Raw genomic sequence first — 26367 nt, 5'->3', positions numbered from 1 at the left:
CCTCATCTGAAAGTCCTATTCTTTGCTGCTCCTCATATAGTAATGATTTCAGCCTTTCATCATTGCTCCTACCCATTACTGAGTATTTTCCCATTCTTCCAAACCCATTTTGGGAAAGGGAGATCACAAATGTAAGAATTCAAGTGCAGACACACTGGAGATTTATACACAATGAAGTCCTCTGTTTTGCTCTCTATTGCTTTTGATTTGTCTTTTCTGACTGCTACTGAGAACTAAGCTGATGTAGGGTAGAACCATCTACCACACACAGAAGATTTCACTCTCAACCAGCAACAGGCTTTTGAGAATCCATCGTTTTCTATGTCAAATAAGCTTTATCCCCCTAAAACTGCTTTCCCGCCTTCACTGAAGGCAAGACTGGCTTTTATCCTTGGGCTACAAAAGAATGCTCTTTTCTGTTCTATTCTTGTTTCAATCTCCAAGAATATATCTCCAAGAATATAACACAGACATACCCTCTTCCCTAATACAGTTTACATGGCCTTAGAAAGCCAGCATCCATATATTAGACTCTTTGTTCTGTCGATGGGATTTTACACTCTACAAACAGTATCTTTGTATAGAGAAGCTGGAGAAAACTAGTTCCCCAGGCTACCACAACAAATAAACACCAAAAAAGAACACAAGAGAGAACATAAAGAGGAACATCATGCTCAGAAAGGGCACAAATAACAAACTTGGCAAAATCACCATAAAAATGAAAATTCACCATTCTCAACTTTATACAGCAAGGTCCTTTAATAAAAGAACTTAAATTACTACATATAGAAATGTCTTAAATAGCACTACCAATACACAGTATATGGTAAGACCTGGTAATAAGGTTAAGTTTGAATAAGAGTGCGGGTACTTAGTGCTTGGACCTCTACTGCTACTTGGTTTCTGGTTTCTTGTGTAGTTTCTTAACATTTGCAACAGCCAGAAATTTTCAGACTAGTATAACACTGCAAGAAAAAAGTACCTCACCTTTTTTATATTCTGTTGTTATCATGTATCCTGTCTCCACAAAAAGGAATGCAACACAGAATAGTATCACTAAAATAAAAGCATGGTATTAATCTTATATTTGCTATTAATATAAGCATGTATTTGAATTACATGAAAGATTTTAGTGTTGTTATCTTAACCAATGCTATATTGCTTACTTACTATGTGCTACCGACTCAGACTAGTGAATGAAAGCAGATTAGGAAGGCACACTTTCTTGCTCTTGTATAACTGCATAATGCTGCAATGTTTGGAATGCAAACTCCACAGGGGAACATTAAAAAAATACTGGTTTGTAAATTAAAGTAACTGAAAAGTAAATGTCAGCCATGAAAACATTTCCTTCAATATTACATTTTATAAGTTGTTTAATCAGTTCCTCCTCCAGCTGAGGTCTGAATTATCATTAACTTTGTGGTTCAATAATTGATTAATACAAAATGGGAGAATCTAAGGGAAAAAAAATGGTGCTTTAAAGCACACACAACAGATGAAGAGCTACAAAAATGGGCCAGAAATTTTGCTGTGAAGAGGTAATGCAGTAAAAGGAAACAGCTGGAGACTATTAAAAGCACTCATTAGAGGGAAGAAGCAGCAAACTGTTCTAATTGGGTCAGCTGACAGGTGGCTGTGCTTCAGCAGTGCCCTCCTGGCAGCCTATTCCCAGCCACAGAGATTGATGCTACTGTGTGATTCTCAAACCAGATCTACAGCTGCAAAGCTACGCCGCAGCTCAGGACTCACTGCAGCATATCCAGTGACCAATTCAAACCAGCTCAGCACCAATATATAGCACAGGGGGTAAAATGACTACTGTGTGTACGTGGGTATGTAGGGAAAACATGGAGAGGGCATAAAATGTTTAGCTATCGCTCAGAACCCAGTAACTGAAAAATATACTTTTTAATGTATATATTTAACTCCCTAATATCTCGTAGGCACTGCACAGATATAGGTAAATCATTTTAACCTCTGCATGCCTCAGATTTCCAATCTAAATGATGTCAACCAGGTTCATAAGACCCTCTCCAAAAGTTCCCAGGTTCAATCAGTGGACACTTGTGAGGTCCTCAGAAGAAAAATCACATAGAGTCATGAACCCTCTATTCCCCCACTCTATCAAATCTGCAAGCAGACAGTTCTCTCACTGTCTTTTTTTTCTTTAAACAGAAACATTCATGGGACTGACATTTAGAAGATGAAGGCATGGGCTCCATACCATGGTTGCTCCTGGAGGCCATGTCTCTGGCAACTGAAAAGCTTCAAGAAACTTATCTGAAGTCAAGAAGGAAAAAGTTCAGTGATGACCATTGATGACAGCCAGTGATGACAATTCACAATACAATTACCCATGGTTAAATATTTCTGTTATGCAGATAAACACAGGAAAGAAGACAGCTGCTGTCAGAAAACAAATTGGTAGGAGAGTAGTTTTCATTGTAGATAGAAATTTGAGGATATAAATAAATTTGGTTTATTTTATTTAGTGAATATTCTTCTATTAATGAAAACCATTGTAGTCATATAAGGATATTCTCAAGAATAAGGAACACAAAAAATTCAGCCTTTTCTATAACTTTGCTAGAAATTTATGAAAGAACCTAAACATCATTGGATTAAATATTTAGCCAGAAAAGCTGATGTTTGTCACAGGAGAGTTTAATTAGTAAGAAACTTGACTTAAAAGTTCTCTGACATACTCTGAATTTTACTTCCCTTCTTTGCAGTAATCCTAACACACTTTAAAGAAATATTTTAACATTTCATTTAAAAGACAAAAAGACAGATGCTCCTTTATAGGATCACTTGCATGAGTAATCTTTAACATAACTAAGGCTGAATATTGTTAGAATATTTTTATTTTTAGCTGAGAAAAGCACATTTATTTTCAGAGATGAAGTTGAAAGACTATGCTGAGCCACACAGAGATGTGGTGTAAACTGAACTGGTAATTATATATAACGAAAAGCTGAAAGATTCCATAGAAAGATGACAAGTTCTTATTTTACTGAATGATTTTTTAAATACAAACTTCCTCACTTCTGACAAATTAGCTCAGAGACCTTTTACTTGAGTCAGTTAGGAGCCATGCTATTCAGAACCTAACAAAGATCAGAATCCCATGTAACCAGATTTCCTGCAATTCAGGCAACAATGCACAGACCATGCTGCTTCACACACTCATTCAGCCTCAGCTATCTTAGATCAAAGTTTCATCAAATGTTAAGGAAAGATGAAAACCTTTCATATTTGATGTCTCACATTGAAGTTGTGTGTAATAAATACTACATATTTACTAACAATCCTTCTCGAAAGGACAATTTTAATACAAAGCTTTCAAATATTTATAGTAGTCCCTCTCCTCATCAGAGGTACTTCCGACCTTCTGCACTTCCAAGCCTTAAACTAAATCATCTGGCGCATATTTTTCTTTTGCTTGGTACCAGCAGCAGTCACAGCTGTGCTGTGACTTACTTGCTTTATTGAAGCATATTTACTATAAGAACTCTAGTTCAACCTGTAACGCATTCATTACAATGGATTTAAATTAACTTTCATGAGTTTATTTCATCTTACAGGACCATAATGTAGGGTGAATCTCTCCTGAGTGTGCTTGAGACTTGACCTGAGGTGCTCACCACCATTTCAGACCAGTAATTACCTCTCTGCCATACTCCACACTAACGCGCTGCCACTATTTATTTTGGGGAAGATTGGAAGTGATCTCTTCAGGTGACTGACAGTAACTCACTCCAGCAGAGAAAGTGCTGGGTCAGGACAAGTGGCTGGCTGATCTGGGTAGAGAGTCTCACATTGCAGCAGCTGCCTCTGCCGTATCTGACTCATGAATAAAGGGCTTGTTTTCTATCCCGACTTTCAATTAAATTTTGGTAAACACAGACATTTACCAAAACATTTAAAACAATTTATCTGACTCCTGAATGAATGGTTGTTTTCCCTGGACCAGAGTCAAAGCCTGAAGCCCTATTCAGAGAAAATTTCAAATGATCAGTGAACGGTGGAAATTTCTGTCTCTGTTTCTGATCTTCGCAATGTCGGCAGTTCAGATTTTCAAAGTTAAAAAAACAGAATGCAAGGTACTACAAGACTTCAAGGTGGTTTTTTTTTTTCAATTCCCTTTTTTTGTCTTAAGGATCAGAATCGAGGGGAGGGAATACTTCCATTAGGGATATCACAACTTAGAGGCCAATCAGGAGTTCAGACACAAAACCTGGTCTTAAAATGCTTTTCCTCCCTTAAGAGCCTGTTTTATAGATGTGCTGAGCTCCCATAACTTCACACTGCAGTCTCTGAGAGAACATGCATGCCGCTCTCAGCTTTTCATGGGAGAAGGCCAGTGTTGGCAGCTACCGATGAAGGTGCCAGGATGGCTTGGAAAGGTTTCCAGACGCCCACACCACCTTCTAAGAGATAGGAAGCCAAGAACATTGTGGTCAATAAAAGCACAACTAGCACAACTGTTTTCAAAAGATGTATACCTTTTGCAGGCAAACCTGTCTCTCCTGGTAAAACAGAAAAGTTACATTTACAGCTTCTTCAATCCATTTTGTAAGTCTATAACTACTGTCAACACACAGTTTCTCGGGTTCTCCAGCAATGAACTCAATGTTGTGGAGTAATCAGCAGTTTTGTACTGTCCTAGCTGCTGATCTGAGGCATGAGGGAAGAAGAAAAGTAAAAAGCTCTTATCCTCCCCCTGCTTTCACGTATCTGCTCATGGTCAGGCACACCTCATCCCAAAAAGCTTGGGTTTAATGTTGTGATCAATACTGAAACTACTTACTATGCTAAATCTAAGCTTATACTTCAAATAGTCCCCTGTAAGAAAGTAATGCTTTTTGGTGAGTTTTGAATTTAAAAAAAAATTAGGGAAGAACTGTGATTAGACCAGTCCTGTGCTAAAATGTTCTATGGGCTCATGCTCAGAGGTAAAACCAGCTGCTTACTTTCTTCACAGCAAGATCAGGCACTTGATTTTGCAGATTTCTGAAGCTATGATTCAAAAAAATCCAATACCTGAATTTTAAAATATATTCCAATAGATTTCCTCACACCACTGAGGAAAAGATTAAAATGCAGTCATGCAATATATGACGTGGTTGGATAGTGCAAGTCTTAAAAATGCTGAACATTCAGAATGAGTGGCTTCCCTTAAAATGAATTTCACTGGCAAGTGCACTATATGTTACTGTGACAGGAGCAACTGCTCTCTTTGAGCAGTGCAAGTGAGCGCCAAAGTCTGCCAAGAAGGGGATGGAGGACAGACTCCAAAAACCTTTCCAGGATTCTAACACTGAATTACCAGCAGAGAAGATCAAAAAGAAAATGCAAAAATAGGTTTTATTAAGGATGCTGATGGTGCCTCAGACCAACAAACCGTCTTTTGAACATATTGACTACTGACATCAGACAGCCACTTTTTATTTCTTTTTCATTATAGTTTTTATACTGATCTGTATGTGCGTACATATGTGCATGTGTATATAAATAATTTATTTCTTAAAGAACATACCAATGCAAATGAAAATGCAAGGTGATTTTTATTAGATTTTAAACCAACAAACAGGAATTACATCTATTCATATAAGTTCTGCTTGAAGCAAAATTTCACTGGCTGTACATATCACATCTTAAACTGCACAGGCAGTATTGAATTAACACCAACTTTTAAAGAGTCAGTCATAAGAGGTGCCAATCACTGCACTTCAAATGAGAAGTAAAGGCACTCAGAGTTAAGTACAGACTGTACCACTCACTTTTAACATTTTCAAAAGAGAAAACATGTCAGTGCTAAAAAGGTAAATGTTATACTATATACCCTACCCCACATTAATTTCTGCAGCCCCGTTCTCCCATTCACAGGTGAGGAAGCAGAACTCCAAGCACACACAGCATGCAAAGATTTCCAACTCTGCACACCAGGAGGTCAAGACCTGCTCAGTTGACACAGGGACCTCTTTGGGATCTCTAGGCACATAGCAAATAAGAAACCCTTTTCAACATTACTGAAATGATTAACGTATAGCAGATGTCATTAAATTTAAGGCTATGCACAGTTACACTGATACCTCCCCCTTCAATTATTCATAATTTATAGGTTTGTCTACAACAGCAGACAACAGTAATAAAGTACAAAAAAACCCCAAACAACACAGCCCCATAACATAGAAAAAAACTCAGCCCTCCTTGGATCCATCTGACCTCAGCTAGGATTGAAACATGTTGTGTGGTAACTCCAGAGCTTTGTTCTCTATGGCTCATCCATGTATATTGTACTCTACTGCCCCTCCAAAACATCATCAAAACATCCTCTCTTTGTTCTCCAAAAGCTGCAGACCTCTCTTGTTTTGATGTTATGTCTGGCCTGCAACATCTCACAGCAGACCATCAAGCTGTCCTGTCACCTCTGTGTTACTGAACCCTCTTCAGGTTCAAGTGTGGCTGAAGGCTGAGTCCAATCAAACTAGATCTCCATTATAGAGAGAGTAAGAACTAATTCCACCATTTTGCCTTTTTAGGGAGGTATCTGTGTGCATGCAAAGAGATCAATATCAAACAAACCAACCACCCCCCTTGCCCCCGTGTTTCTTATTGAGCATTAATTGAACACCTACTGCCATGGGACCTTGCTCTACAACAAAGGCTGACAGGTGTTACAACAATTCAGCAGTTGCAAAAAATTAAAACTTATTATAAATACCTTATCTGACATTATCGCCATCACCTTAATAAAAAAAAGGCAACAAAACCAAACCGAGAACTGAGATTAGAGCCCTAGTATAAAGAATAGTACAAATGTTTTAGCAGCAAGAATATTAGAGGCTTGGGTGCACTGAACTGCTCTGTTTCACAATTTTCCTCTGAGGCTGCACACTTATAGACATAGTTTCATCCTAGAAGTCTATCTGAATATTCTCAGTGACAAATATAGGCAGAATTATTATATTATGGTACACTGCAAATCCAACTCTGTGAAAGGATTGTAATTCAACAGTGGCCATCTGGGACTTGCTGTCAGTTTATACAAGATTCAAACAATATCAAACAATTCATCAGCAACACTCTACACAGTAAAGCTGAGCAAACTAAGGACCAGGCAAGACAAAGACAGAGGAAAAAATGGAAGACAGAAGATGCCTCAGTTTCCCACTTTTCAAGCATCCAGTTTGAACATCAGCATCATATAACGATGCGGGGAAATTGGTAATTGAAGCCTTTTATTTAAACATACCAGATATCTTTCCTCCTGCCTCATGCTGGGGGTACGGATCATGTGATTCTGTTCTCCTCTCCAGTCTCCGAATCGTCGAAAAAAATAATTGGATAGGAATCGATTGACAGGATCTCTAATAATATTGATGTACACTGGCTGGTCTCCTCCAAACCTGGTGAAAAGAAAAATGGGTAAATCTCATCAGAAAGTTCCAGACAGGCACGTATCTATTATCTCTCACCTGAATCCTTCCAAATTATTTCCTACAGAAACTGACAGATTTTACAAGGTTAGGAGTGAAACTGAGACTCTTACAACTAGTTATCAAAACTTTGTAAATGCATGTAAGATCTCTTTAGGACAAACAGTAAATATGATATCACATTAAGCTCTATGTGTACTACAGACTTTTTGGTTTAAGACCATTTTTTCTACCGTATCAACAGTTTTGCTTCTTGAGTTCTCTCCTTGCTGTTTTCAGATGAAGAAAACATTCTGCAGATGAATCAGAGAATGAGCATTTCTTCATCTCAACACATTTGCCATCTGGGAAGTCATGTCAGAGCAGGCACCACCAAACACTAACTGCCATAAGGCAGACTTGGATCACCTTCACCTGTACAGTAAATATCGTAACGTGCAAAGGATTTTGCAACACGCCTTTATTCCAAAGGCTTCCTCTGGATGAACTGACAGATATGCATGGTATTTCCACCTTTATATTGCTGGAACTTGTGCAGACCTTCATCCCCTCACCCCCAGCCTGCACCACCAGCTGTATTTGAGGTTATTTCATGGTTACACAAAACCTTATCCCTGTACTGCACTTCATGAACTGTTCTGTGATCAAAATTGAAAAATGGACATTCATGGAAAAGTCTCATGGACAACAAACGCTGTGAGTTAAAGAATAAAATAAAACAAAACCTTCCTGAATTGAGAAGTTCATATGATAAATTCAGCTTGGAATTTGCCTGATCTAACAACATGGACTATGATTCTCCCTCCTGATTCCCCAGTTAAGTGAACAATTCTCACTGAAGCACTAGCATATGCTTTATTTTTAGGAGCTAGAGGACATAGCCACACTGAAGTATTTAAATGCTATTCTGATGATTTTCTGAGTCACAATTTAAATATTTTCTTCTAAAATGTAAAATATTAGATTAGAAGAGAGAAAACTGGAGACACTCTTTAGATTAAAAAAACCTCTCAGCCTCTCCTCATTTTTTGAGTCGATGAATAATTGAAGTCATACAATAAAAGATCAGGGCTTCTCATAAATATTAAAGAGGAAGCCAAATTGTTTAAAATTAAAAATTCTAGTAAAAGACAATAGAAAAATCTCATAGAGTTTCAACTTGATTTTGAATCTCCATGATTCCCCAGGCCTCTAAATACAGTCTGCAAAGGCTTGTCTCATGAATAACTATGCGTATCAGTATTTCATTGACCTCAATGTTGCAGGATCACGGCCATAATTTGAAATTGCACAGACAGCATAAAACTCTGAAACAATCCAATTAGAAAGGCAGATGCTCCTTGCTTCCTAATTAGTGCATAGCCCAGTTTGGACACGGGTGTGCAACTAAAGTTTCATGAATTTAGTATCCTGAATTCTTCTCTAAGTTTATCTTTGCTGCTTTTTGTTTTTATACAGAAATAAGACCTACATTAAAAAAAAAAGGCATTCCTGCAAATACCACAGGATAATGAGGGCATAAAGCTTTGACAAAATTTATTCAAATAGAAAGTTTTTGGTGAATGTCATGACTGGTAGCTTTGAAAGCTAAACTTTTCAAGTGAAATTTCTGGCAAGAATAGATTGCATCTAAATTACTGAACACATTATCTTCCTGCTGTTTGATGCAGATCAGCAATAATCTAAAGACAGAGGGAGTGGAGAAGAGCAAAAAAAAGGGGAAGCAATGGAGACAGTAAGAAGGGATGACAGCAGCAAGTTGTCTAAAGACAGAGACAAAAAGATTATAAGATTCAGAGAAGCAAGAGAGCAGAGATGTCGTACCCTGGGTTTTGTGGAGGATGTTAAGCCTAAGTGTTCATCAGAAGAGTGAAAAATCAAAACCAGACAGCTATTAGTTGTCTAGATAGAAATTTTCAACACATATTGTCTTTTCTGAAGTAAAAGGAGGGGTGAGGTTGCATAACCAATCCACCAAAGTCCCAGAGCCCATCCTTTTGCTGGTAAGGTCACGTCTCCGAAGACAAGGACTGTAAATTCAGTACCAACAGCTCTGAGAAAAGAGGCTCATACAAGCTCATCTGTTCCAAGAAGACAGCTGAGATGGGAAGTCACCCTTTCACAAATGCTACAAAGGAACTCCCATTTCTGAAATGGAGACCGTGTGTGTCTCCCACCCCCCAAACATGAGACAGCTTGAATTTCTGATTTTCTGCACAATGTAACCAGCCTGCTGTACACCCAGCTGCAGTTGCTCCACCAGGCAACAAGCAAGGAATTTTTAGGAAAATTAAGTCTGTTCTGGCTCTTATTCAAATGTGCATTTTTTTAAAACATAGTTTATAAAACTTCAGATTCTAACCATTTGTTTCTATGGACTGTACTGAGAGTCTTTTATGGAAGCTAAACAGCAGTCACATAGCATAAAAAATCCTACCCATTAAAAAAATCAATTACCTTAAGCTATTTAGAGAAAAGGGCAAATCAATGCTCCATTTGTTCAAGTATGTTCTGCATATTTTTAGATACTTATCAATCACAACATATTAAACATTACTTAGCTCTCCAGAGTGAAACTTTTCAAATTAACAACACCCACCTGAAAGTGTTCTTACGAAAAAATACATTTGAGCTCTAATTCTACATCATGTCACCTTATTTATACTCAAACACCTACTGTGAATGATTTAAAATGGATCAGAATCATATTTTCTAGGCTTGAGCAGAAGACTTACCTTATCTGGGTGGGATCGTGATTGGATCCTGCCTGATGAAGTTACCCGATCCTTCTCAAGTCCAGCAGCACACTGCTGCAACTGGGAGAGTGGGCCAAGACAGCCCCACTCCAGCAGAGCACTGCAAATGTACACACCAAATCCTCTGCAGTGCTCTTCCTGTATTTAACTTCTTCTCCTGATTTATTTCATAAATACTATTAAATTCCATTAGTTTTAACTGCTCTGTTGTGAAAGGTATATTTTTGGAGTCCTCATCAACTAACCTGGAATATTTTCAGGCTTCAATCAATGATGGTTAGGTTCATTAATAATACATTCCCCTATGTCTTTTTTAATAAAAGCAAATTAAACAAAAAAAGCTTAAGAAGTATGCCAGATGTTACAAGCTTGCCCCTTAGAAAAACATCTCAGATAAATTCCAATTTTATTACATGTCAAAACCATTCACAAACCTCTTATGAGTTAGGAAAAAAAAAAAAATCAACCAAAGTGATTTGCTTGGCTTTAAAATGGAGGATTTCTTAGCTTCTATTATTTTTCATTTCACTTCAGCAGGCTGCTGCCCTTCCATTTAGCACAAAACTCTATGCACAAGCAGAAGCAAGTTTCTTCACCCCTGCAGGCAAAGTACAACTCCTCAAGGAAAAGATGACTCTTAATCTATTCTCTATAAAAACGTTGTCTTCCTCTTACTCTCTTAATGTATGTCTCCCCTTAAACAAACAGATTGGTTGCTAGAAATTCAATACAACAGAAGCAAACCAGAACTGACAGCTACCTAATATTAATAGGGACAGGTATATTGTGTCCTTCTTATAAAGGAGGCACAATTTCCTTTTAGTGTCGTACAACTGAGAATCACATGCCAAGAGCACAATTGCCCAGCAATTTACTCATCAATTATGTTACAGCTCAATTACCTGCTCTGCAGCACAGCTTCATGGAGAAGTCATGTAAAAACACCAACATACAACTTCCACCTTGTTAGGGCTTAAATAAAATGCAGTTATTTCAAAATTTATCTTCTGGAAAAGGTATCTTGAAATGAATAGTTTCCATAATGTCTTGCACTAGCATGAACTTGTGTCAAAGCAATCCTTCTCTGCACAGAAGGCACCAGGCAACTCTGGGATGTTCCAATTACCTTCCTCAAGGATGGGCTGCAAAGAGGAGTGAGCTGAGGTACTGCCTGCTTGGGGCTACATGGTATTGCCATTCTCCATAATCAAGGAGTTTATCTTCCTACTTTTGTCTGTAGTGCCTCTCTCCTAGCCTTCACCCTATGTTTTGGTCACGTTTTCAACCTTTTCTTTAGAATTAGGAGAGAAAAACGGAAAGTGAGTTGATACAGGGCATTTCTATACTGATGCACCTATGTCACCCATACAGTTATTTCAGTCACAATAGTGCTGGCATAGCTGAACTGGTACAAGGTAGAGCAGACTTCAGTTAGAAACTTTGGCTTCACGAAGCCTTTTCCCTTTCTCACAGACTACTAACTAAGCTGCCTCTCCCCAACAAGCTGAACTAAAATTTATGCCAGTTTCCTCTTTTATTACTGCTCTCTGGTTTATCTTAGACACAAAACAAACAATACAGAGAAGTGATGTAATCAGCTTCCCTGGAAGTGTTGAAAAAACTTGTGGATGCAGCACTCGGGGCCATGGTTTAGCGCAGTCTACGTTAACAGTTAAACTTGATGATCTTAGGTCTTTTTCAATCTTAATAAATCTATGATTCTATGAGATAAATATCTTCATTTCAAAACTGCACCTTTGGCTGGCCTGGCCTTCAACGGGACATGTGTGCAGAGGTACAAGATGCCCAGTGGTTCAAGGTTAACAGTAAAATAATGCACATTGGCACCACTCCTCATTAATTACCCTTTCTGGAGCTGTGATTTCAACAGTAGAAATTTCAGCTTCTGAAGTGATGTATCTAGGTCATGTCATTGTAAAATTACAACTGAGTCCTCTGGGAATTGTTTAGTAAGCTGTTGCAGACCAGCAAATGGCTAAAAGATAACACTATAAACCCTTGTATTTCTGTATTTCACTCTCCTGTAAATCTCCCAGAATATTTTAGGTTGTATTTCTGTCAGTCATTCATGCATGCTAAACAATGAGCGTTTTTTTTTTCCCATGCTTTTCATTCTCCTGAGGATATCAAAGTAGTTTGATATATGAATTCACAATGAATAGCACTAACATGGATACAAATTGTGCCTGGGTCTGTATAGTATCCCCAAATAAAGTAAAGGAAATACTAACTATGTTTTCATCTATGTAATGCAAAACTACAGCTGGAAACAAGTAAGACAGAAAACACTAACAGCAGCTAAACTCTGCATTAATTAAAATCACCTGATTCCAGACACCCTGTATTTAAGACTTTGTTCAAAGGTTTGGCTCAGGATCTCTCTGAACCTCTGATTAATATTTCAATATAATTCAGAGATGTAAATGATGCACATTATATAGAGTAATAGAAAAGCTAATTACAAAGTATTACAATAAATTTTCCACAAATAGTAGAACAGCTGATATGGCTCTTTGGAAAGTATTAAATCAACAGACATGATGTGTAGAAAAGATACATCCTCAAAATTGGATGAGATCACAGATTTGGCTGAGATAGTTAAGCTCACATGAAATCCTGGGTCTCGACTTCTTAGGAAGGTTATTATGCAAAAGATGTTGCAATGCATTCAGCACTGCATATTCAGCTTCTTGTATGAATACACTTATCAAGAGAATTATGGGTGATTCCAGCTGTCCTGTGGAAATGGCTCTTGCAGAGAGTAACTCTGCATAATGTTAGGAATGTCCATATAGAAACTGAAATACATTAGGTATAATAAAAAATAAATTCCTTGGCAGTATATATCGTGTATACAATCTACAGAACATAAAAATCAATGTAACTGAAACTTAAAACATGGCTGCCCTGTTCCAGATGTGAAATTCTACATAATCACCATCAAAGAGGGAGCTGTGGATATCATCATGTTTGAGGCTTTGAATCTACACAGTTTAACTTGATAATCTGTGATTCAGGAGATAAGTGCAAACAGGTACTATTTTCAGAAAACAAAGCTGCAAAATGAGAGAATAAAGAAGGGAGTGATTTACTGGTAAAGAGCCACTTGAGCCACAGGCTAGAAAGACATAAGCAAACATTTTGCACTGTAGTATGGCAAATGAAACCCAAGGCATATAGAACCAGAAGCAGAGGATACTCACAGGGAAGGAGCAATTCTGGCAAGGACAGGCTTGCTTTCACACATTATCAGCATTGTGTGAGACCTTACAGGCCAGAATAATCCTAGTTTCCCTTTCTCTGAGAAGCAGGAGCAGAAAGGAGCAAAGACCTGGCACAGCACTGATGTGACCATGCACAGAGTCCATTTTCAGCAAAGCATTAACAAAGTTCAATACAAAATGATGAAAAAAAAAAAGAATTAGAAGGAAAAAAATATAGAGAAGGCTGAGACTTGACTGCATGACAATGTGTAAGAAATTACACATCAAAGCTTACATGGGAAAAATTTGCCGAGTCGTTATATAGTGGACAAATGTACTCTGAGATCCAAGGAAAAGGAGTCAATTGGACTTCTCAGAAAATTTAAGAGGAAGAATTACTCACAATTTGCAATCCAATAGAAAAATTCCGTATTGGAAGAATTTACCAAGAGCAGCAGATTCTCCATTACTGGTGATTTTTAATCAAGACTTATATTTTCTATCTGAAAGATGAATGTTTTAGGTTCAAACCTAATGAGTCTGTATCATGCATTACACAAGGATAAGAAAGACTCAAACTGACTTGGGACTGTCACAGTCCATCTTTTTGCCTAAAGCTATGTAATTGCCACTAGCAGCTGTGAAATCCTCAAGTACAATCTATTCTGTTGCTTTGCTGTCCTAGTTGTTCAAACCTTTTCCTAATGTCTGATCTAGAACTCTGTGATGCAATTCAAGACACCGTTTTGTTACTGTTACTGATGAAGAACCCTTTAACTCTGCAGAACCTCTTTAATAAAAAGTCAGAAGTCTTATCACAGTCCCCTGTTTCCCAGTCTTTTCTATTTGTTTTTCTTTTCCTGCCCTTTTAGGTAAATTTTTTGTATCTCTGATCATTTGCTTTATTCTCTTTTGCACCCCTCTAGAGTAATCATTATTACTTCTTAAATTACTTTCTTAAATTAAGTTACTCCCAGACTGGTAATCTACAGTGTGAACATGAGCATGGAAGCCAAACAACAGTAAAAAAAAAGGATAATTGAGGTGTTATGCCTGATCCCACCTTCAGTAACTACATTTCAAGCAATCACCTCCATTCTGAGAATATCATATTACCAGCTGAATGAAAGATAAAAAGTTCATTATGCAAAGAACACAGGAAATCTAGGGAAACAAATTTTAAATCAAATAATCTTAAAATCTGTGGAAAAACTCACCATAAAGCAATGCTTTTTAAAAAAATAACCCCCCAAAAAACCTGCTTAGACTATACAAAGGTCAAACTGCACATTAGATTTGTGCTTAGCCTTCCATCAAATCACAGTTGAAAAGCATCATTACACACTCACATCATTAAAAAAATGTAGTATAAAAAAGTAAAAAAAAGATGTAGGAGGGATTACAGTACCATGTGGCCATTCATTAAATGTGTACTTTACAAGGCAGACCTCACATGATGGTAGAAAGTGTTTCATGAAGTGTTAGCAAAAAGTATAGATTATAATGAACACACATAAAGACACAGTGTTAAGGCCATGCACATAAGTTTAGCTGACTTTTGCCTACTATTAAGAGCTTACCCAGAGGGTAAAAAATTTTTTTTGTTAACCATGTTTTTAATGACATTTCCCTATGTATGTATGGGGGTTTTTTTTAAAGGAGAACAAAACCACATCATGAAACTACTTCAGTAGATAATCTTAGGCTGCAATCATTGTTTCAAGATGTTGATTCAAGGAGGCACTCAAAGGGCCCAACCCCTCCCACAGCTGAGCTGTATAGAATCAGTAATGGAGCTGACTGAACCACAGCTCTTTATACAAAGTATACCTGAGTTAGCATTCAAAGAGTCATGGACATTTAGCATCTTGTTATGTCAGCTCCATGCATTTGCCCAACACGCTATTTGCAAATGCTAGTGGAGCATGGTTAACAAACATAATAGGCATGTTCTGTAAACATATACACGCTGTGTGGGATTACTTGTTCCAGAGAAAGGAAGAAACAAAAACCCTCAAGTTATTAAAAAATCTGAGTGTTCTGACAAATATCCCATGACATTTTCTTAAGACAATGAAAACACCATCACAGAATCACTCGGGTTTTACTGACCTCTAGTCAGTCTATAAAAAGAAAAGATTTTCTATTTCCAAATCAGTGGACCAAAGACATGTACATAGGTTAAGTCATGGCAAAACAAGATACTTATTTGCAAAAAAAAAATACCGCAAATATATCATCCAACCCTTAAAAACAATTAACAAGCTCACATGCAAGGCTTCCAAACAGCATGCTGCCAGCACGGAGTGTGCTTGGGCTTCCAAACTTGCAGTTTATTCACATGACAAAGTTAATTCATCAATTTACCTCCTTTTTGTTTGTTAGCTATGGACACATTTTACAAGAACAAGGAATGCTGTAATGTCAAAGTGCTGTGTTAAAATAAAATTTTTAGAGCTGCTTCCGCAGGGAAAAAAACACAGAACCAATGACTAACAAAAAAACCCCAACAACATTCAGAAACTAAGTTTAGTTTTGGGCTTATCCAGACTGAATTTGTCTTTGTCCATCAGTGCCTTCATATAGCATGTGATTTATTGCTACGTTTAAGTCAGAATTCAGGTCAGAGTTGAAGGAAAATGGCCAAACTGACCAGCACTGCTGCATGTGACACTGTTTGCTGCTACAACAGCTCAATTTATTCATTTTTATTAGTTAATGTTGGCCATTGTGTCTGTGTAAAAAAGTAATAAAAAAATTAATCAGTAATGCTGATACAGACTACCAAAAAAAGCTTTTTCATAAAAAACAAGAACTTCAGACATTAACAGAAAACTGGAAATATTTCTTACGTTGATTCCAGGGACTAAAGGCAAGTCCCTTCCCAAGCAAAGGACCCAGTAGATCTTTCCCTCCTTCCCAAAAGTTGTCCCCCCCCACCTCTCACACTGAGCAAGAAGGACACAGAAGAGCTGGGGCTGTCATCCAAGAAGGGTAGAGGGAGGTGACTGCTGGCTGTGGCTCAGCCGAAGGTCCAGCAGCTCTGTTTTGCATGGCTTTCCCTTCAGCAGGTATACCTACAGCAGTGTGGTTGTCTCAGAGTCTTCTACTGGCCTTCTCAATTTGGTTTGAAACTGGCCAACAGATTCAGAAATTATTTAGAAACTGGGGAGGGGAGGGGGATGGAAAGACATGCAGAACAGCTGGAACTGCTGTATGACTCCTTACTTTAAAAGCTTTGCTAAAAGTGAAGTGCTGTCCCTTCCTCTCAAGCACATGCACATGCATGCAAAATAAACACCACGGACATTAAACTGTAGCTAAAAGGAAGACGAGGGAGCAGCCCAACAGTGCAGAAAGGGTGACTCCTCACACAGTAATGCTGGGTGATAACTCATTCCAGTTTAGAACAATTAAGATACACTGAACTGAATTATAAGGGCTAATTACAATGTAAGATTAAATAGAGTCTGTGCTTTATCTCTGTATCTCCTTACCACATCACAGGAAATTTTAAAGGAACCAATTCCCCAGTGGTCTATAACTACTGCAGAAAGTAAAGAATTGACAGCTCCAGTGAAAAATGAAAAAGCCTGTTTCACCCTCTGGGTGGTCTTTTAAATGCTTCTCCCTCCTGTGACTTTACCCTGACCTGATCAGCCAGCTTTTAAGCAAGCAGAAGTCACTTACTAGTTACAGACAGAGGCATGTCATTAGGTTTTTATGCATTCCCCTGCAATGTTCACTTACCCTGACACAGGAGGGAATGGCCAAGCTTCCCATTCTGCTCGAACTGGGATCTGTAAGTGCATGTTTGGAAGATCAAAGTTCACTGTCAGAGGGAGGCATGGTGCCTTCCCATGACCAAAATGAGAGTTGCACAATTCTTCATATCCCTGACTCATCCTGACCCAAAACCACAGCCTTGCCACCTCTGCATTCCTGCAAATGTTCTTTCCACTTCTCTGAAACCTGTGACACTTGGAGCACACACCAAGCATCTTGACTCTCTGCCCAATGACTCTTAGAGTAACTTAATTCAGCAGAAGATTACTGAGAGGTCACGTGGAGCTTTTCCACAAACTTGAAGCTTCTTCCTGATCATTTTTTCTCAGGCTAAATAACTAGATGACAAGTGCCATTTATAATAAAGAACAGAGAACAAACTGCAGTTATTCTGAAATATATCAACACATAAATCTTTACCAGCTCAGAGACATTCTTCAATATATGCTTCTGTTAACATTTTGGATGTTTTCCCCAGCAACGTTAGTACATAAACTTCAATTCAGAAAGAGACAAAAAAATAAACAGCATCACCTTCCACAAAAGAAACAGTCCTCAAACGGACTGGATGGAGTAGCCAATCTCCAGAAGCACTGGGTTTTCTCCTAAAACTGGCACTAAATACACGGAAGAGACTGGAACAGAAGCTGTAGAACACTTGGAATAAAAGCTTTTTCTGTGACAAGTGCTATGTAGAAATCCACTAACATCAAAGAAATGCAAGAAAGTTTTTTATCTTCTGTTTGAAGTTGAAATTAATTAGATTTATGTCTGTAAAAATTCACATTAGATTTGCTTTAATGTGTCCTTTAAGATTTGTCTTTTTGTCTGCTTCTTTGCACTACTTTGGATTGAGAAAAGATAGTACTGAACCAAAAGATAAAGATGTAGGAGAGTAAGTGAGGATTCATTTACTCAGCTCAACCAACAGGCACTCTTAAAACACTGTTCAAAACTGAGAGGAAAACGGCCCTGGCAAGCATTTCAGGTCAGGATAAGACTTTCAAGATTTTAGAACTTTGTTCAGCAAAACTAATGGTGCTTCAGAAACATGCATGTGCTTAAAATCACCACTGAAGGCTTAGCTCACTTCCACTAGAGATTTATTCTGGAAAGAAGATACAACCTTTTTTTTTTTCTAGTTGGAAATAATCATAAGTGAATGGTGTGATGCTTCTCTGAATAATCAGAGAGCTTTAAGTGCTGACAGGTTTGTAAGCGGGTACAGTGAACAGAGGGGGAAAATTCAAGTGATTTACCATTGCTGCTATTCCCATCAGCAAGCTTATTATTCTTACTACTCTTTGGGAAGCTGAGAAGCACCAGGGAGGATGAAGAAAAGGCTGAGGTACTTAATGCGTTCAGTCTTTAATAAAAAGACCAGTTTGTTCTTGGGGTACCCTGCCCCTTGAGCTAAAAGACAGGGAGCAGAATGAAGCCCCCAAATCCAAGGGGAAATGGTCAGTGACCAGCTACATCAGTTAGATATACACAAGTCTATTGGGTCAGATGGAATCCACCCAAGGGTACTGAGGGAGCTGGCAGAAATTCTCACTGAGCCACTTTCTATCACTTACCAACTGTACTGGATAACTGGAAAGGTCCCTGTTGACTGGAAGTTAGCAAATGTGATGCCCATCTACAAGAAGGGGTGGTGGGAAATTCCAGGGAACCACAGGCCTGTCAGCCTATCTGATGTCAGAGCCAGGGAAGGTTATGGAGCAGACGACCTTGAGTGCCATCACACAGCACATGCAGGACAACGACAGGATCAGGCCTAGCCAGCATGAGTTTATGAAAGGCATGTCCTGCTAAGCCAACCTTACCCACTCCTACAGCAAGGTGACCTGCTTAGTGGATGAGGGCAAGGCTGTGGATATTGTCTGCCTGGACTTAGTAAAGCCTTTGATACTGCTTCCAACCGCATTCTCCTGGAGAAACCAGCTGCTCATGGCTTTGACAGGTGCACCATTCCATGAGTAAAAAACCTGTCTGCATGTCCAGGCTGAGTGAGTAGTGCTGGATGGAGTTCATCCAGCTGGCAGCCAGTCACAGGTGGTGTTTCCCAGTGCTCAGTGTTGGGGTCAGTCCTGTTTAACAGCTTCAATAACAATCTGGATGAAGGGATCTAATGCACCATCAGTAAATTTGCAGGTGACACCAAGTTGGGTGGGAGTGTTGATCTGCTGGAGAGTAGGAAGGCTCTGCAGATGGACCCAGGCAGGCTGGATTGCTGAGCTGATGTCAATTGTATGTGGTTCAACAATGCAAAGTGCCGGGTCCTTCATTTGCATCACAACAACCCCAGGCACCACTACAGGCTGGGGGAAGAGTATCTGGAAAGCTGTCTGGGCTAAAAGGACCTGGGGGTGCTGATTGACAGTGTCAGAACACAAGCCAGCAGTGTGCCCAGGTGGCCAAGAAGGACAATGGCATCTTGGCCTGTATCAGCAATAGTGTGGCCAGCAGGGCAGTGATCTTTCTCTCTACTCAGCATAGGGGAGGTCGCACTTCAGTTCAGTTTTGGGTCCTCTCCCTACAAGAAAGACACTGAGGTGCCAGAGTGAGTCCAGAGAAGGGAAATGGAGCTGGTGAAGGGTCTAGAGAATATGTCATATGAGAAGTGGCTGATGGAGCTGCAGTTGCCTAACCTGGAGAAAAGGAGGCTCAAGGAAGACCTTATTGCTCTCTACAACTATCTGAAATGAACTTTGTACCCAGGTGGGGGTTGGCCTTTCCTCCCAAGTAACAAGTATCCAGGTAAGAGGAAACAACTTCAAGTTGGGCCAGTGGAGGTTTAGATTAGATATTAGGAATAATTTCTTTATGGAAAGGGTTGTCAGGCATTGCAACAAGCTGCCCAGGGAAGTGGTTGAGTCCACATCCCTGCAGGTATTTAAAAGATGTGTAGATGTGGCACTCAGGGACATGGTTTAGTGGTGTACTTGGCAGTTCTGGGTTAACACTTGGACTTGCTCACCTTAAAGATATTGTCCATTCTAAATGATTCTACATCTCTATTCTAAGCAAAAGCAAAGCAGACTCTCATTTTTCATCACTCTGATTACATTTCTCTGCTTCTCTAGTACCTTGGTGATATGCTTTAAATGGCTTAATGCAATCCCTACAGATCTTGAGAACACTCAAGCAGAGAGGTGCAAGATGAGTGGAAGAGACTTCTTTTATTCCAAATGTGACCTACCAAAAGAGTAGCAAAGTAATATGTCCTCTAAACCCTACCTGTCTGACAGCTCAATATATGCAGGTAGAAGAAGAATAAAGTGTTCCTCATCCCTTTCTCTGAAGAAAAGCTTGATTTCAAAGGTATAAAATGCTAAACAAGAGAAGTGGACTAACGCCCAGAACTGCTTGCTCCTGCAAAAATTCACAAATTCCAGTAACAGCTCTGCTGCAATGACATGTAGAAAGCCTCATACCTTTCCTTGGGAAGGAGCATGGAGTTCACCAAAGTAGGGTTCTTCAATCTTCAAGCTGATCTTTGAGCCCTTCATGGATCTGAAGCTGCCCTAAGCCTGCAGTGAGGAGCCAACCTTGTCTCCTGTGCATCCCTGTGCATCTGTCCTGCTCCCCACTGTGCTGGCTGCTCATGGCAAGTTGTTGTCTAAGGTCTTGAGCTATCAGCCAGAAAACACCACATCAATATTTTGACCTCTGTTCTTTTAGGCTGGGGAGTTTTGCATTCTCATGGAATCAGAAGAGAGAACACATAATATCAGAGTTTTAACTCTTCTTGTTTCTATGTAAAAAAATCATGCCCACAGTTATGTTCTATATCAAGTGAATTTCCAATTGCTCAAAATATTTTATTTTCTCAGAAAACAAAGCTAAACACCTTCCTCCCCCCACTCCCAATTTTATCATTTCTTACTACACTGGCTACCGAAGCCTGAGGCCAGGTACTCTCATTACCACGTAAACAAAATGCTGGAAAGTTAGGCAAGCTCTTGCAAAGATCTGCAGTAAATTCATACTTCTACAGAATTTTCTTTAATTTAAGTGCAAGGAATCCAACCTGCTGGCACAGAGGGCATGGCTCCTGAATATGATTTCCAGATTAAATTTACAGCCTGGGCAATAACCACCTGCAGTCAGCTTTAACCTCTGTGGTTAAATGCTAACTGGCATCACTCATTCAAGTCCTTCCAAAGATTCCTCAGAAGTTTCATCCAAATTCAATTTTCTTCACATTCCGTGCTATAAATGTCTCTAGACTCTTGTTGCATACTTTTAAATAGTTGCCAGAAGAAACTGCACTCCCACGATACAGAGCATAATCTGTTTGCATGGTTTATAAATACTTCCATAGCCTGTGAAATTGGGACTATTTTGTCAGAACAAAATTAAATTGGTAAAATTGCCGGAGAGTCATTCCAGGTACAAAATGAATGAATTCAGTGCAGTTTTCAATCTCATATTAGTATGTGGCTATACAAAGATGAAGTGTTAAAAAAAGTGTCCTGCCACTTTTAAAACACAAGTGCACAGTTTAAAGACCCAAGTTACCATCTCTTGCATATTGATTGCAAACATTGTAAATTATAATTGTCTCAGAGGCAAAAGCATATATTAGCATCCTGGCTTGTCACAAACATACTGTACATAACTATTCTACAGCAAACTGAGTGCAGGGAAAACAAAACAAAACCAACTTCTGAATGTGTCTTCCAGTGCCAGAAAGAAGGAAAAAAACCAAACACTGTATTGTTTATGTGTTACAGGGAAAATGTTCTAGGTATTACAAATAATAGAAATCAATGAAAAAGATTTTTGTCTGAAAAAATGCCTTACCTTGAGAAGTTGAGGAAATGAACATGTCTAGTGAATAAATAGGGCTGCTCAGCAGTGCTTATGTTTTTAATCAATTCCATCTAAAAAGAATTAACAAATCAAATTTTCTGTGTTATGTCAATGCATATTTTGAGACAAATATAAAAATTTAAAACAGCATATGATGATACAACTTTTAAGTCTGAATTACTCAGGACCTCCTTCCCTACTATCCTTCCAAAACACTGTCATCAAGATAGCAAAAGTTCATTTTTATGTCTAAGCAAGAAAGCAGAATGCTGTCTGCAGCTTAACTATCATGGAGCTTATGTACTTCCAAAGGTGAGTATAAATATAAGGAAAGGCATAAACTAAAGGAAAAATCTAAACTCTGCCTAAATCTGCACCAGAGCTTTGCAAGAGGCAGCTGCCCTCTTGAAAACCCTAGCTCTATTCACATTAATGCCAAAAATGTTAAATATCTGAAACTGTAACAGAAAGCGGGAGCTGAGCCAATGACCATTTTCATATAACAATAAAACCTGCCAACTTAGCCAAAACACCGATTGATTTGCCTGTTTAAATACAGAAATCAGCACTTGCTATTCTTTTTGCTATTACAGCAAACTAGGAGCACAAATTAAATGGGCGCTTCCAGAAAGATGTTGCTAAATATTAGGTCAAGTACAGTCACATAATTTAAATTTTTAAAAAATAAATGAATAATTTAAATTTTCAGATCATTGACATGGAATAACGTAAACAGCACCATGGATATGAATATCTATTTTGTGTAAGCAGAGCTCTAGCTATTATTTACAGGAAACTGAAACTGTCTAGTGAAGCATCATGCTAGAGAGTCAACGTTTCAGTTAATTTTGCTTCCTTCTTATTAATTTCCTAAGATTTATTTTTGGATTTTCTGTCCTGCATTCAAATGCAGGCTATTTTATGGACACTGAACACAAAAGCATTTGAAATGACAGGTTTATTGATTTTACAACCTGGGTAGTAGAAAGCAATTAATAAGCTGGAAAAAAAAAAGAGATAAGACAGTGTGAACCAAATATTCTGGTTGGGATAATATTAATTTATGTACTAAATTTAAACACCATTAAGGAGACATTAATTAAAAAATGTATTTCTTAAAACTTGAATGATATAGCTGACATAAAAAAAATATGAAAAATATGGAGTCCAGCCTGTTATATGGTCAAGATAAAGTGACTGGCATGTAATGAGTTACTAGAATCAAAAAGAACATAGTAAAAAATTACATCCATGCCATAACAAATATTAAATTACATTTAAGGACAACAATTTTCATTTTTTCCCCCTTTATTTCCCAGTTTCAATACACTGATATTTTACACTGTGTGCCACGTCTTACTGGTTCTCATTCATCTTTCATTCTCCACCTTTTTGTAGAACACATACCTGTCTTCTTCTTTCAGACAACACAAGCTACAGCCATTTAACTTCTAGCATTAAATAAAATGTGCACACACTAATATGCTTTTCCCTATTTTTCCACTGCTTTCAACAGTTTTATACATATGTGTGTATGATGAGCTCTGTACAAAACAGTTCAGCTTGCCCATCTTCTTATGATGGAGCTTTTCCTGTCAAAGTAGTTAGAGTACATCAAGGCATGTTAGGTATAGATCTTGTACATCGAGGCGTATTAGGTCTGAGAAAGTATATCAAGGTATATTATATGTGAGAAAGGCTGTAAACCCAAAGAAATGGAACATAAAGAAGATAAGTTGAAAAAAAAATAAAGACAATATAAAGGGAAAAGAGAAACAAGAGAATATGGAGAGAAGATGTACAACTAAAAAAAGAGGAGGCAGCGTGGTGGGGGGAAACAGTTTTCCCCATGAAGTTATAAAATGGTAAAACCCCAAGGGGTGGTAACCCTTGAGGTTTTACCCAATGAGTGCTTCTGCAAAATATAAACATATCACAAGCAGACTGGAAGAGAAGGTAGTTGTAGTTGTTGTTGAAGAGGTGGCCATGTTGTAGAGCCACAAGGAGAAAGGGCAGGAGCTCCCCTGGGGGGCTCTGGCCCCCTCCAGCCCCGGTTGGGGGGCTACAGGGACTTGTAACATCGTAAGGTTGGACTAACTGCCTGTAGCTAGAAAGCTAAGGAAGTTTCCTCCACCGTCAGCAGCAGCAGCAAAAACAACACTGGCCGGAGAAAGCGGTAGAGAGCCAAAAGATAAAAGAGAAGCAGCAACAAGCATGCAGCCGAGCAGGAAGACCAGAGTTGTCTGAGAGAGCCGAGAGAGAGCCAGCAGCAGAGAGAGAACTAGGCTCTACACAGAGAGAGAGTGAGAAAGTTGGGCTAAGAACTGAACAAAACAAACCCCAAACTCCTTGAAGACCCCTCCTAGAGAGAGAAGGATGATGGACTCTTACTTGAAGGAGTCTTGGAGCGCTACAGCACTGCAGAAAGGAGCTGAAAAGCTCAGAGAAAGAATGCGGAGGGGATGACTTTGGCCCCCCTCGCCGCTGCTGCCAAGCTGAGCTAGCAGACTGAGATCAGAGCACAGAAGCTCTGATAGAACTCTTGAGGCAAAGGCCTTCAACTGAAAGCTGCCCGAGATGCTCTGACTCAGGGGCGAATCCCCTGAGGAAGGGACCTTCATGGGGGTCTTACACCCCATGATATGACGTGGTGAAGCGAGTTTTGTCCCTGCTACACAGTCCACGGAAGAGAAGACCCTCGCTTGGAGACGATGGGCCAAGGGGCTTGGATACCCCCTCGTGTGTACTGCAGAGATCCAGCAACAGCTGCTGCATGGAAGAGAGAGACAGAGAGACCTGGTGCCCTAGAGACATTGCTGCTCTGAGAGTGGAAAAGATCTTTTCCTTCTTCCCTCCTGGACTTTTATTTGGAGGGGAGAAGAGATTTGATCCATTGTAAATACTTTTATGTCATGGTAGAGATAACTAAGATTGTATATAATGTATTGTAGTATTTATTTGTACAGTCATTGTGATATATAATCCCTTTCCCCCATTCTGAGTGTCATGTGGTGTCTGGAAAATCCATCTCACACTGGGTTGAGATGTGGGAGGGGGGCTTGGACTAAGGAATTGGATTATGGGGTTCTCAAACCATGACAGGCAGGGAGGGAATAGTGCCCCTGCTTTAGTTAGTCATTTATGGACTCTGGACTGTTTGATTCAAGTACAAACAGGTCTTTACACAGCTTCTTCAGTACAATATAAATGCTATGGGCAAGAAATTCATAAACCTGAAGAGCAAAGCTTGTCCAGATCAGAATTAGAAAGCTCAGGAAGCTTTGCAATAATTTGCACAAAGGACTCAAGTATTGTTTATTGATGCTCTGAAGAGACAAAGACTTTCCTAGCAAACCCAACATGCTTACATTTCTTTAAGACTGGTAACTCTGCCAAAAAATTTTATTCATTCATCTTGCAGAATCAAACATGAGGAGACTCTAGAGGCTGTGTATCAGATGCCTCAATCAGATTTTTTAATTTTTTTTTTTTCTCAGACAAGTTACAGGAGAAGTGAAATTCTCAGAACTGTATGAAGCTTCATGTTATATTTGTCATTTATCCATGTAACTCTATTTGCATGAAGTAAGGAAGATGGCAGAAGGAAGTTACTGATAAGGGATAAAAACTCTGTTCGTGCAACTATGGTTAACAGTGTAATTCCATCTTGGAATAAATGAGAAAACATCATTAGAGTATAATCAGGGAGATATAAAGATACTATAACCATATTAAGTAATCCCACTAAGTTTAAAAAGACAGGCAGTTTTAGTATAATACTGCTAAATAAATTAGAAGGAAGTATATGTGCATTATAAAGTACCAAGCAAGCCTCCCTTGGCCCTCAGCTTACGCCAGGCAGATTCACATTACACCACCACTATGTTTTGCATTTTATTTCATCTGATGTCAGTGCAATGCACACATCAACCTGCTGCTGGACAAGCGCAGGCATTTCGGCCTCAAGAGCAAAGGGAGGCCAGAAAGATGCACAGAGAGCAGGACAGCATCTGGCTCCTGGCTTTTCTTTAATCTCTTGCTACCAAACTCAGTCTCTTGAACTATGATACTAGTTTACTCCAAAGTGGATACAGATTTTTGTTTTGACTTAAAGTACCTTCATATTTAGATATTTAATGATCAACTGGACTTGTAAGCAGATGTGGATAAAGCTGCAATGTGCATAAGACCAAACAAGCAAAACTCGTTCTTTTAAAAACCCTGCCAAAAGGGTAAGTAAGGCTCAACTGAAACAACACACAAATGTCAGGAGGGAAAAATAAATAACTGTAATGGCTCATGGCCACATGCAAATTGTGGCCATATTTCCCATGGGCC

At 38.9% G+C, this 26367-nt stretch overlaps 1 protein-coding gene across 5 annotated transcripts in view; it reads right to left on the bottom strand.

The window, feature by feature from the left end:
• Nucleotides 1-26367, bottom strand: part of UST (uronyl 2-sulfotransferase) — a 224628-nt gene that overhangs the window by 115898 nt on the left and 82363 nt on the right. For all 5 annotated transcript variants that reach the window (XR_003916111.1, XM_029962817.1, XM_029962818.1 and 2 more), the window contains exons 4-5: nt 22021-22100; nt 7262-7415 (exon numbers count right to left, since the gene is read on the bottom strand). Coding sequence is in view for 4 of the 5 variants with exons in the window: in XM_029962817.1 (XP_029818677.1) it covers nt 7262-7415; nt 22021-22100 (234 nt within the window). In the remaining variant the exon portion in view is untranslated. The remainder of the gene's footprint in view (nt 1-7261; nt 7416-22020; nt 22101-26367) is intronic.

Source organism: Manacus vitellinus, unplaced genomic scaffold, assembly GCF_001715985.3.
Source record: "Manacus vitellinus isolate BGI_N305 unplaced genomic scaffold, ASM171598v3 scaffold_4_pilon, whole genome shotgun sequence".
Lineage (NCBI taxonomy): Eukaryota > Metazoa > Chordata > Aves > Passeriformes > Pipridae > Manacus > Manacus vitellinus.
The sequence above is the reverse complement of the archived record's forward strand: the minus strand, read 5'-3'. Positions and strand labels throughout refer to the sequence as shown.